General features: G+C 45.4%; 2 protein-coding genes across 2 annotated transcripts in view; both read right to left on the bottom strand.

Annotated features, from left to right (window-relative positions):
- Nucleotides 1-12,573, bottom strand: part of CEMIP (cell migration inducing hyaluronidase 1) — a 113,834-nt gene that overhangs the window by 56,920 nt on the left and 44,341 nt on the right. The gene's annotated exons all lie outside the window — the stretch shown is intronic.
- The window catches only part of LOC142086660 (cell surface hyaluronidase CEMIP2-like), a 56,760-nt gene continuing 51,098 nt past the window's right edge, over nucleotides 6,912-12,573 (bottom strand). Inside the window, exons 23-25 of the mRNA XM_075159934.1 lie at nucleotides 10,744-10,904; nucleotides 9,341-9,450; nucleotides 6,912-7,271 (exon numbers count right to left, since the gene is read on the bottom strand). Coding sequence (XP_075016035.1) covers nucleotides 7,030-7,271; nucleotides 9,341-9,450; nucleotides 10,744-10,904 — 513 coding nt within the window. The 3' untranslated portion in view covers nucleotides 6,912-7,029. The remainder of the gene's footprint in view (nucleotides 7,272-9,340; nucleotides 9,451-10,743; nucleotides 10,905-12,573) is intronic.

Below are 12,573 nucleotides of genomic sequence, written 5' to 3'. Positions count from 1 at the left end.
GGCATCTCTCTCCCCCCATAATACCCACACATGTTTAGCAATGGTGTTTTGTGCCCCCCCAAGATAAACCATACTCGCACTTCCAGTCTGAAGCATGCAGTTTCTTAGATTTCAGATCCAAGAAAACATTGTCTATTTAATGTGTCAGCCCAGAATTTTCTTGCAAAACCAAAAGCTGCTTTTGAAACCGGTCTACCTAACATTGTTTTCGTTTCTTCAGTAGCCAACCCCCAGCAAAAACAAACAAGCAGTGTCATGAAAATCCAAGTTAGAATTAATGTGATTCTCTCCAGTGATTGATTCTGCAGCTCTGCCCCGTGCTCACGACAATTTATTGACGTGCATATTCACGCTGAAGCAAGGACACCCACTTCTGTAAGTGTCAATGCTCTGTATTCATAAGGCACTGTTTAAAATTCGCGTGTAGTCCTTGGAGCCGTTAGGTTTTATCATGTAAGCCAGTATCTCAGGAATATCGAAGACATTTATTTGTAGCTGTCATGTCACATCACAGTGATGAAATAGGATAAACGTATGCATCACACAGCTTAGTTAGACGCAAAAAAAGCAATTGAAAAAAACTCCAGGGTACCCCAATTTCTTTAGGGCAAAACCCACATGTTATTTTTCATGTCACTTGTTAATACAAACCAAACAAAAAACACGAGAAAAAGATATGCAAGAAGCCAGGATTTAGTCTGGAGCAAATTTTGCAGTGTATATATGCAAAACACATGTCTGTACTTTTCATAAAGGTGATATAGCTTGAAGTGCAACAATATGTTCAACCCACATGTAATCCAATGATTGTATTAAAAATAGCATTAGAACCAGATTTGTCAGGAAATATTCCAACAGGAAAATGTTTGCTTGTTTTGGTGTAGTGTATTTGACAGCCATGAGCTCTGGAAACAGCATAGACTCGGGGCTCGGTACAGTCTATCAGGTGCTGAAATGCTGTTACAGAACAGTAGAATAGAGGAATGCACTTAGTAACGCTATAACTTTGAATGATATACATTATCAGAGAGCAATACCGTCGCCATGGAATTTGTGCCAGAACCAGGCTGCACGTGTCTGACATTTTAACAGCATTAACCATCAACGTTTGATAAGCCAGGGCTCTCTTAAAGGAACATTATTAGATGTACGCCCAAAGTACAGCAGTCACCATTAAAATGTCAAGATTTATTAACAATTATTACACAGCCTAATCTGCGAACCCCATCACTAGATTCTGCTTTAACGATAGAGGAAAAACTAAACGAGTGGTAATAGTAACAGGATGGTCATTACAGATAAACAGAGTTTCTTACAGCGTGGACACAGCTGTATGTTACTGTTGCATAAAGCCAGATTCCAACTGGTAAGGTATTGGTCATAAAATACAATCAGATGATACGAGAATTCACAAAAATAAAAAGAAGGGACTGAATTTTTGACAGTGATGGCATGCATTTGCTCTCCTATTGCTTCATAGGTAGCAAAGACATTTCTTTGCTCTGGCCCATTAAAAACTCAGAGGGGCATCTCTGCTCCATCCAGCTCATGATCTTGTTTCTGCCAGTGACCTGTAGCAAACTGGTAGGAAATTAGTGTAAGAAATTTCACAGCCTTTGCTTTCTTTAGAGCCAAGAACTGCACAGTACTTACCATCAGGTTGTGCAAAATGGCTTCTGCTATTATACCCCCAGCTGCTCACCGGGGACTGCTTCCCTGATTACATCCATCTTCATCAGCAGAGATCAAAACAAGCAATCAGAGACTGGAAAGTCCTGTCATTTTTGGAGGCGTCAGCTGTGTGCCAGGCTCCAGTGTTTTTGTGGTGTCTGATCTGCCACAGTCCAAAGAATATCCTGCTTATTTTGTGACTGAGGTAGGGTGTTTGATTCGGCTCGCAGCGAGCCCGAGTTCATTGCAGTGTTAGTATTAACTGGCACTCGGGTTGGAAAGGCTGAGAGCCCAGAGGGCCAAGAGGATCCAACTCCTCTGATTCAGCTCTGACTAACACACTGCCAGAAAAATGCTGCTCGGAGGATAATCTCAGGAATTTTCCTTCAACGGCTCTCAGTTAAGCGTCTCTCCCAAATACTAGACACAAACAGTGACATGTTTGATTTTACTGTTAAATATAAGAGGAGGACGAGATAGCGACTCTTTTCATTAATGACTCCTGCTGAAGACTCAGGAGCGGTTACCTCCTGCCAGGCAGCCGTGTCATCAGCCCAGCGCTCAGCGCCCAGCGCCGCGTGGGGATGCAGCGGTACGCTACGGCTCACTTGAACAGGCGCCACGTGGCCGAGTTCAGCTCTGACATAACCAGCTATGTCAACAAAGCTCCCTGCAGATTCGGGCACTCTGAGAGCGTAAGGGCCATACAAGTGTCCTCCTGAGTCTATCATCTCCAACGTTTCTCAAATACCATCTGTGACTCCTCTCTTGGGTGAGAAAAGCTTTTTCATCTAGCCATTAAAAGCTGCCTGGCGATGGCAAGCGGGACTCATATTCCTGGATCTGGCAAGGCAGACTTTCTGAAATGATTCCCAGCTGCTGGATCTTTCCAAAAAGTGAACAATAGCAGCAGACAATGCTAAAAGTGGATGCAGGAAACCATTAGTCCTCAGCTGGCTGCTACCGCAGGTGTCGGCAGCGATACTGTACTAGAAAGCGCACGGCATGGACAGGAATCCTGATCCACCGCCCTCCATGCAGTTTTGATGCTGGAGGCAACACAGAGCAGACAATCCCGAGAGCAAAATGGCAAAGAAATGATCTGAGGAAGCTGGATTGTCACAGGCATCGTGGTGGGGTCACACGGACACCCCGAATCAGAGCTCTCCGGAGCGGCACAGCCAGCCGTTCAGAAACACACGCCAGGCTCCGACCTCGACTCGCCACCTTGCACAGCTCTGGGCCAACCACCCAAGCCTGGCACCAAAATTTTTAAAAAGCAACTCATGATATTGGGTATCTTAACATGCTTTTTAAGACGGGCTTGACACACTTTGGAGTATCATCATCTGCTGAAGATGAGGCTCCTTTCTGGTACGTCAAGCAGGGCATAACGGGAGCATTAACCATCCATTACAAACATGGCAAGGACGGGAGAAGAGCAGCAGCTACCTGATGTCCCCTGGAAAAGATGTCAAACAGGAGCAAGGAACCTGCCCACAACCTGATGGATGCTACTGCTGCTACTGCAAGAGAGGCCACAGACCTGTGTGGGGGCAGAGCGGGGATCTGGAGCCATCCCCAGGGAAAAGCAGGAAAAGCTCACATGGAAAAAGTGCCTTTTAGCCTGGCGGAGAGTGAACTGTCAGCAGACATCAGTTTGCACAGATACTTGAGAGGACCTGTGAGTAAAATCTGTGTTCCCCAGGGACCATCTCTGCAAGGTGAGATGCTCCAGGGGACCCTGATGGGTCAGGGCCATGGTGCACCCCTCGTGCTCCGGCTGGCCAAACCTGGACCTTCCCACTGCCACAGCTGATGCTGGGGTGTTAGTGGTTTGATGGCTAGGTCTGAAGCCTTGCTGCATGCTTCCTCATTCATATGCAAAGAAGCCAACATCGATTTGGAAGCTGATTCCTGAGAGAGTGAGGAGCTGTTTAATTAGCGCCTCTGCTATCTTCTTGCTGACATTGCACAGCAGCGACTGTCCTCCCACCCCACTCGGGGAATTTTGCATTTTAGCCCCAGTTGAGAAGATGGATTTGAGGAGCACATTTGCCTTTCTGACCCGAGGATGTGCCAGCTCTTGCTACAGTGACATCCCTGTGCCAGGGGAGCCTTTGCACACCCAGCTAAAGCCTTCGGACGGCCTTACAAACAAACACATTTCCAGGGATTGCTAATGAAAATGCTTTCCCAGTCCCAGTGCACGACAGCAGCAGAGCTGCCTCTGCTCTTCATCTTGATCTTCTGCTTGCCACCCCACCATGGCCTACTCTTCTTTACTGGCAAGTAGAGGAGGATTAAACTCAGGAACGGACTTTACTTCTCAAGGAAATCGATACTGGAATCAAGAGCAGCACTCTGACTTTTTTCCCAGCGAACCTTGGTTTCTTATAAATTTATCTAATATCTTTCCCTACAAGGAAGAAGGTTCTGCTCACGTATTCCGTATATAAACATCACTGCAAGTTCCTTGATTCCTGTTGTTCATAAAAACAGATTCTGAACAAGGAGCAGGAGTTAGAGGAAATTTTTACAATGAATAAACTAAAGGAAACTAAGGTGTTTGCAAATTTGTTATAATATTGGCGAACTATTTTGAGACAGAAATAAAAGGGAAAAAAAGAGTTATTTTAAAGCTATGCTTTTTTTCAGAATTAACTTTTTTTTGCAGAGGCTTACAGACCTTGAAAAGGAAAGGAAGCAATTTTTGGCTCAGCTAAAACAAAATCATTTGCAATTCATATCACTCCACCCATCCGAGGCTGACTGACTCCCAGTTTCACATGCTTTCGAAGTGCTCAGCGTTTCACTGAATTAAACCCTCATCCACCGCATGAAGTTTTCAAAGCATCAAAGTGATGGGAAGCTGAACCCCATTTTCAGAGGCTCAGGGTACACTGACGTTGCTGTGCCTGCTGACAGTAACTCAGCGTGCAGCCAGGCTAATGCTTTCAGGGAGCGCCAGAGCTACTGTCTTCCCACTGCAGAAATGCTCTGGGGATACCCAGGACGGCCGTATGTCCTGGCTGCATTAGGTGTACTGAACATGCCCGGATTAGCTGCAGGTCCATGTGGACATGCACAATCCATATGGACTCCAGCATGCGGGTGGAGATCCTCCTGCTCAGGAAATCCCCGGGAGGAATACCACAGCTTTCCACAAATGCACGCCAACGCGACACTTACCCCCACAGCTTCACACACACAGACTTTTGGTGCATGCCAAGTTAGCAGTAGTCTTTGAAAACATTGTCTTGAATGTCCCAAGGGTCCATGGAGGAACTGTACCCTCTGCAGAGCGTCCCTGGTTTTGAAGCCTTTTTTCCCTCCCAAGGTAAGGAAAGTGTGTGCAGTGGCTGAAGAGGATCACAGCATCCTGGACCTCTTCAAACTGCTGCTTTTAACTACCCAAATAACTGCATCAGGATGTAAATATTTTTCTTTTTGCTTTTGTGGTACTTCACTGTTTGCATCTGGCTCGCCACGGCTCCACGCCTTCCTCTCCAGGACATTTGCCATTTGCTCTCCTTCTAGGGCGGGAGGAGGAATAGAGATTTTTCAGAGGTTTAGGCACATTCCTCTCCTTCCTTCACCAGGCCCCTCCTTTGCCAATTGTTTAGTCTCAGCCTGGGGTTAGAGCTCAGCAGAGTTTTATTGGGATCCAGGGTCTGGACCTGTCACAGATTATCAAATAAATCTGCAAGAAGCTAAAAGCTTGCTCTGTAAGTAGTTGTTCCAACATTGGGCTTACGCTCACAAGTCAAAAACATCTTTTTTTTTTTCCCATGCACAGCCTCAGAAATCATAACAATTAGGTACTAATAGGAGTTCAAAAGGACTTCAGGGAGCTCCTTGGAGGGTCAGTGCCAGCCACTCAGGCTCTTGTACCACTCCTCATCTCCACCAAGGATGTCAGCCTCCATCGCTCCCCGCGGGGGCCAGCCCAGGCCCACGATGTCCTGTGCATCACTCTTTATCTTACCTTTACCGAGCAGCATCAGTGATTTCTTCACACTTTCTAGCAAGCCAGGACGTCTCCCCTGGCCAAACCCGACCCCCACCTACTGCGTCCTACCTGCTGTGGGGATGGAGCCACAGTCTCCCCCTCTGCCTGTAAACCTTCCAGGTGTCCTCTCACCCCACGTCCAAGGACCACCAGGTGGTACGAGTCTGATGGAGGCAAGCGTCCCAGCCAAGGACTTCAGTCCCTGCCCAGAGACACAATATCAGCTGGCCGGTGTGCGGATGCCAGAGCGACTAACTCACCAGGGAGCAAAAGTCTGGCCAACAAAACACTAACCTTTCCCCGTAGCAACTTGTTTGGCCATTTCCGAGAATTTCAAAGAAACGACAGGACATTAGTAACAAAGCCTTCACCTACCTGTTTGAGTAACCTGTGTGACAAAGACACGGATAGTCTGAAATCGTCCGCCCCTTCCCTGCTGTCACCAAGTAACATCATGTTCAAACCAAAATGAGTCTGTCATCATTTCAGGGTAATTTGTACTTAAACTGTAGTCAGTGAGGTCATCAGTTGTTTCTGAGTTCGCATACAAAGCTCTATTTTGGTCTTTACTTCAAAAAGCAGCATCATAAACAAAAAATCAAAGAGAATTAGCCACTAATACTGGCAGTATTTCAGCCCCCAATGGGAGCAGAAAGTCAATTCGAGCATTGCCTGAAAGGAACGCAAGACTTAACCCAACACAGCACATACTTTATCCTGAGTTTTATTCCTGTAGGTCTTTAATTAAATGTTCACATCAGTTGGACAAACATCACTTCATCAGTCATTAGCTAGAGACAGACACACATTTATAACTCCTTGTTGCACCCTATATAATCAGTTCGATTAAAAGTTATTATTGTAAGATCACTGCATGCTTACCCATTGATGCAAGCAGATGTTACTGAGTTCACCCGAGATGCCGTGGCAGATGGACACTTAGGTTTTTTAAAAGCAGACGTTAATGGAGGCAAAACAGGACGGAAGGGAGAATTCCCTACCTCTGCTGAAGTTCATCCGTTTCCCTGGATGTTGCTAAAGTTTCCACGCCAAATTTCATTTCCAGTCTCTGTGATACCAGAGAGCAGTTTTTTGCCTTTGAAACTTACCTTTTGATCCCAAATCATGGATACTTTGAAACACTTCTCCTTGGGAAGGGCAGCCCACAGGCTTTTCCCATCCTGCCTTGTGAGGCACTGCTTGAAAAATAAAGCTCTACCACAGTGGATAAGATGAGAATATATTTATTAGTTATAAAATATACAGGTGAACACCATCGGTTTGGTACAATCCCGTAAAAACAAGAGTAGGTTTTGGTGACAGCGGTGGGCTTTGCCTGGCTGGTGTTACCCCGCGGGCTCTGCAGAGATGTGCTCCAAGTGGTTCTCAGAAAACGCGAATTTTAGCGACTCATCGGCATTAGCTGGACATTGATACTCTTTCAGCTCCAAGGGAATATAATGCTGTAGAGAAGCAGCTTTCTGATAACCTGCATGATTAAGGACTTTAATCCAGGAGGGTTTGGCTTGTCCTTTATAGCCAAGCATGGCAAAACTCCCTGAAAAACAGACACAAAGAGAGTGACCCTCTGGATGGGTCGGTTCCCTTATTAGCAGCACAGCGTGGACTCCCTCCACGCATCACAGAAACTTCTCAGCCTTTCTTTTTTTCCTTGGATTAAAATAACAGAACAATTAGGAGAGAAAAAGGGTGATGAAAGAGAGGATGAGCCTCACTGAAGCCATAACCTCACCGCATCCCAGATCTGCAGGTATTTCAATAAGCTAAGATAGGTTCCCGGATGTCAGTTAGCAGGAATATTGTTCTACTCTATTTTTAAGCATTGGTACTTTTTCATATTTGACTACATGAAAATGGTTAGGCAGTCTGAATCCTTCTTTTATTAGTTTACATCAGTTTCTTCCTGTTATGCCTAAACTATTCCCCATGTCGACTCTGCTCTGGTCCTCTGTTGTCACAAAGTACAAAGGCATTATGTATTCTTCCATTTTAATAATAATGTCTTGTGTTTATATTATGCTTTTCATTGCAAAGACTCCCAAGGCTATTTGCAGCTGGTTGGATCGAGACTATTCCTGTAAACACTTCTAATTTAAATAAGGTTTTGCAAAACCAGGCAACAAGACCCTAAATCCTGATCCTGCTGGGGTTAAGGGATCAGGGTTTTTTTGCATTATCCCTGGCAAAAGCAATATGCGCTTGGGAGAAATGCTCCAGCCTGCCCTGAAACGCAGCCCCCCAGCATGGACCAGTCCCGCGTGCAATCACTTCTGGAGCTGTGAAGTCAAACAGTGCGCATACCTGAATCAGCGGGAGAAAACTCATGAAGCAGAACATAATTACCCAGACTGGAAATCAGGGCAGACACGTGGGTGAACACCCTTGCCCTTAGAAAAGCAAAACAGGGGTGGCAGGTGATCGGCCAGCAGCGTCTCAGTCCCACCGCCAGACACCAGCATCCCACCGAAGTGGCAGGACAAGGAGATGGCCACCAGCCAGCATGTCCCCAGGACGGCGGTGGCCCTGCTTGCTGCTTTTTGTGCCCCGGGAGCAGTGGGGGCTGGAGGCTGAACCGAGCTCCCAAAATGACCTGGAAGTGCTGCGCCCAAGCGAGCGGCACAGGTGGTTCAGGGAACAAAGTTTGACAAAACAAACAAAAAAGATTGCTTTTTAATCAAAAAATGCCTTTCAAAAGTATTCAGGGCTTTGATGAAAGGATGAAGCAATGAAGTTGCAGGACAAAAACAAAAAAGAAAACCTCGAATTTTTGCTTTTAAAAGGATGAAAGAAAAAACAGCTTCTTGGGAATCAAGCAGGCACTGAAGTGAAATCGCTGTCTCTGCTGTAAAGACTATGCTGTCCTCCCCTGGAACAGCCACAGCAACGAGCTTTGAAACTTGAACCAGAAATTGATATAAATTTCAGTAAAGCAGTAGGGGGAAAAAATCCCCAAACCCCCAAGAAAAAAAAAAGAAGCTGGAAATACAGCCAGTTCTCCATCTGATCTCTGCTTGAGAGATTGCAAATGAAATCTTAATCAAACTGGCTGGTTGTTTTCCTGATTTCCGTATCACCCAAATCCAAACCTGGACTCAATAGCCCCTCGTTTTCCAGTAGGAAACCCAGCATGGATTTCCTGGACTAATGATACCAATGGATTTCTTGCAGCAATCCAAGGTAAAACTGTAATAAGAACTTTCCAAAACTGGTGATTTCACCTTCCTTAAATTAAAAAAAAAAAAAAAAAAGCTCCTATTTCACTTCAGGCTATTTTCTTTTTCATCAACCCTTCATAATGATTGGGGTTTGATTGTTTTTCCTTGCAAAGCAGTTGAATTTTAGAGATGGAATCTTTATCAAATTATTCTTTTTTTTGTTGTTGTTAGAAAAACAAGCTCCCTTTAGGATGAAAAATTTGCAGCATGCAGCTTCTCACTGGTGTAGTAGGGTCAAAACCCTGAAATAGCTCTCGTATTTCTCACCATCCCTAAGCCAAGAGATTTTTACTAGGTTACACTGGCATATTGTGGTAGGAAATATATTGATAAGCACTATGTAAGTATGTGGACATTTTTGGTAGGGAAACACACCAGTAATTCTTAAGCAAAAGAAAGATGGTAGAATAAATACATTTACCTTCCTTGTGGAAGACAATAGGCTTTGCTGAACCTAACCTGGTAAAAACAGACATTTCAGAGCTCCCCGCCACGTCTGCAATATCTCTAGAGCACACGAGAACAAGCGATCTGAAGAGAAGGAGAGAGATTACTGCATGATTGCAAAATATTATTTCATTAAGAATCTGCAAGACCTTTAAGCTCCAATTCAGAAAAGTACTTAAGAGCTTGCTTAACTTTAAGAACACGCTTAAATCCCTTTGATTTCAATCACACGTAAGCTTTCCTAAGTTTAAACCTCTGTTTAAATGTTCCTAAATTAAACCTGTGCTTCACACGGAATCAAAACAAGCACAAATGACTGTTTGCAAGTGCATCCTTTATGGGAACATGACACTCAGCCGCAGAAGAAATTCAGTTGCTGTACAATCTTGAGACTCTGAAACCATCTATATGCTGGGTCTGATTTCCAGTCAAGCCTCAGTCTGGCTTTGGCCCTCACAGATGTGCTTTCAGCCCCCAGTGAATTGCACCTGCAATGAATTACAGGTTGCACAATCGGTTGCATTTAGCTGAATGCCTAGACCGGCAAAATACACATCCTACCTGAAAATCAAACCGAATGTACAGGCATCACATGGATATATGTCACTTCATGCATGTTTGATACATGTACGTACTCATGCGCATAAATACAGATGTAATAACTCAGGAGTTTTCAAATCTTTGGTCATGAACTGCTCAGAAATGTCTTGGACTGAAAGTCTGTTTTCTGGTTATTTGACCTGCTTCTGCCAGCAGCCAAGAATTTATCCATAAATGTCTGCTGTTCCATGTTTATGTGGCGACACATAAAACCACAAGGAATGTGGGACAGACACAAACAGAGATGATCCAGACCATTGCCAGGACACATGCAAGGCAACAGAGCCCGTGCAGGCAGGCAGGTCTATTTATTGGCTCACCCAAGAAAAGTCCTATTGGAAAATCTGGCACACCTACGATTTTCATCTGTCACAAGAGGCAAAAACAATCAGTAAGAGTAAACAGAAACCAACTCATTTCAGAAACACAAAACTGAATCATCGGCTGCCAGGAAATTGCTGGACACCAGCATAGGTCCGCAGGATTGCAAATGTCATTGCAAGGACTTTATCTACTCCATGCTGGAAAATGAACGGTTAATTTAGAAGGAATTGACAGTTTTCCAGAAAACCTGTCTCTGTCTGCTTTAATCTGTGCAATCCTGGGAGAGAGACGCTGCTTCTCTTATTATCTGGGTGATATTTGGGATTTGTACATATTTAATCTGTGCCAGATTTCTTCAGAGCACAGGTTTGATTATGAAAGTAGGTCATTTTCCTTTCTTTGTCTATCAGCCACGGGTTGCTACATGAACTGGGCTCTCAGCAGTTTTCTTACCTCTCTTTTATAAATGTTTGAACATAATCAGTTATTGCACTGGCAGCGTTTTCACCAGTAACTGTGTCAAAGTGCCGCCTGCTCACGACTGCTCCTGAACATGCATCTAGCACCACGAAGAATATCCCACGGCTATTGAACAGGAAAACAGTGTCATTTATCTGCAACAAAAAACAGAGGTAGGTTTTATGGAGGCAGACTGGGGAGCTTCAGACTCTGATCCTGCTTTTCCATAAGAAGGGAGTTACAAGCAAGGAAAACATCAAGGGTGTACACCCTGTAATTTTAAATGTATAATTAGTACAGATGTAGTGACCTCACTGATAGATGGTCAGTGGCAGGAGGAAGCAAAACCCTTAGTTCTCAATGGGGTACAAAAACATGAGAAATTAGGTCATCAGCATCTTTTGTGTATTAGGAAGATACATTTGGGGAGCTGAGAATCCTGGGAGTAAAATGCTTAGTTCAGTCTTAATACAGTTTCTTTCCATGTGGGGGAAATTACTGTCATTTGGCAGAGCAGATCTGACCACGGAGCGAGGGAGAGGTGCTGAGACAGCAGATGGGGGAATAGAGGCAACACGTGGACTTCTTTTTGTTTTCCCTGGAAATGTAAATATCAAAACCAAAATATTCCTTCTTGCTAGGGCTGCCCCGGTGCCCCAGAGAAGTTGGAGCACAAGTGGCTCCTACTCTCCTCCTTTCCTACAGCAAGGGCTCCTTCCCCAGGTTACACCTCGCAGGATGTGCCACGATATTTGCTTTTAGAAAGGCAAAGGCTGTCGGAGGTGCCCAGCACTGGTGCATCTCCCCAGCATCCCGGGGGCAGCCCAGCCTGGGAGGACACAACCTCCACCAAGGAAAGCAACAGCATACCGAGGTCAGAACGCTGAGCCCAGGATACGCCACTGTAATCCACGTAGTCGTCCAAAGCCTGCAGGCACCAGGGAGCTCAGATACATCCCATCCATCTGTGAATGCCTCCAGGGAATATAGGGCCAGACTGAATGAGGGAGCCAAGCGTTAAAAAGTGGCTTCTGCAAGATGTCGGAGGATGCTGAATGCAATAGGGGGTCAAGGGTAAGGGAAACATGAATGTCTGGGCAGAGGGGAGCGAGGAGGAGCAAAGACAGACTGAATCTTTTGCCTGGTCCTGGCTGTCTCGCACTCCTAAGCCTGGGAAGTGTGTCAAAGTCCGGATGCACACGGAGCAGAGAGCAACCACCACTGCAAACCAACCTAAACGGGAGCCGGTGGCGAAACAGCCCTGCTGCGCGTCTTGCCCCTGCCCGCATGCCGCAGACCCGCCGAGGAGCCAGCCCAAGGGCTCACGCAGCCCCACGGGAGCTGGAGCTGGGCACTGCTGCACCCAGTTCCCTCAGTTCTTGGGGAGCTTGGATGATAAATCTAAAACATTTCTAACTTTCGCATTTCATTCAGCAAAACAAGAACAAAACATGCGCTTTGGGAGTGAAGTGAAGCAGAGGAGCCCCCATTATTTCCAGATTTCCTGCATCTTTTAAAATTTAGGGTAAGAATCCTCCTTTAGAGATTAATCTTTACCATTTGCCTAGCCCAGCTTTTACTTCAGCTAGGAGTACATGTGTCGGAAATAAAACTTCCTTTGAAAAACAATACTCTGCATTAAAGCTTTAGAAAAGGCAAAGCAGCTTTGCGGATACTACACCTGTCTTACGAGTGCTGCACACACGCGGGTCTCTGCGCTTCACCGCAGGTGAGGATGCTGCCTCCGGTAACACCTGCTTGCTAATGGTTTTGAATAAATTTTTGATGATGCAGCCAGTGCATGTGGCAAGAAATCTTGGCTGC

Source organism: Calonectris borealis, chromosome 11, assembly GCF_964195595.1.
Source record: "Calonectris borealis chromosome 11, bCalBor7.hap1.2, whole genome shotgun sequence".
NCBI classification, from domain to species: Eukaryota; Metazoa; Chordata; class Aves; order Procellariiformes; family Procellariidae; genus Calonectris; species Calonectris borealis.
This window is presented reverse-complemented; position numbering and strand designations above follow the sequence as displayed.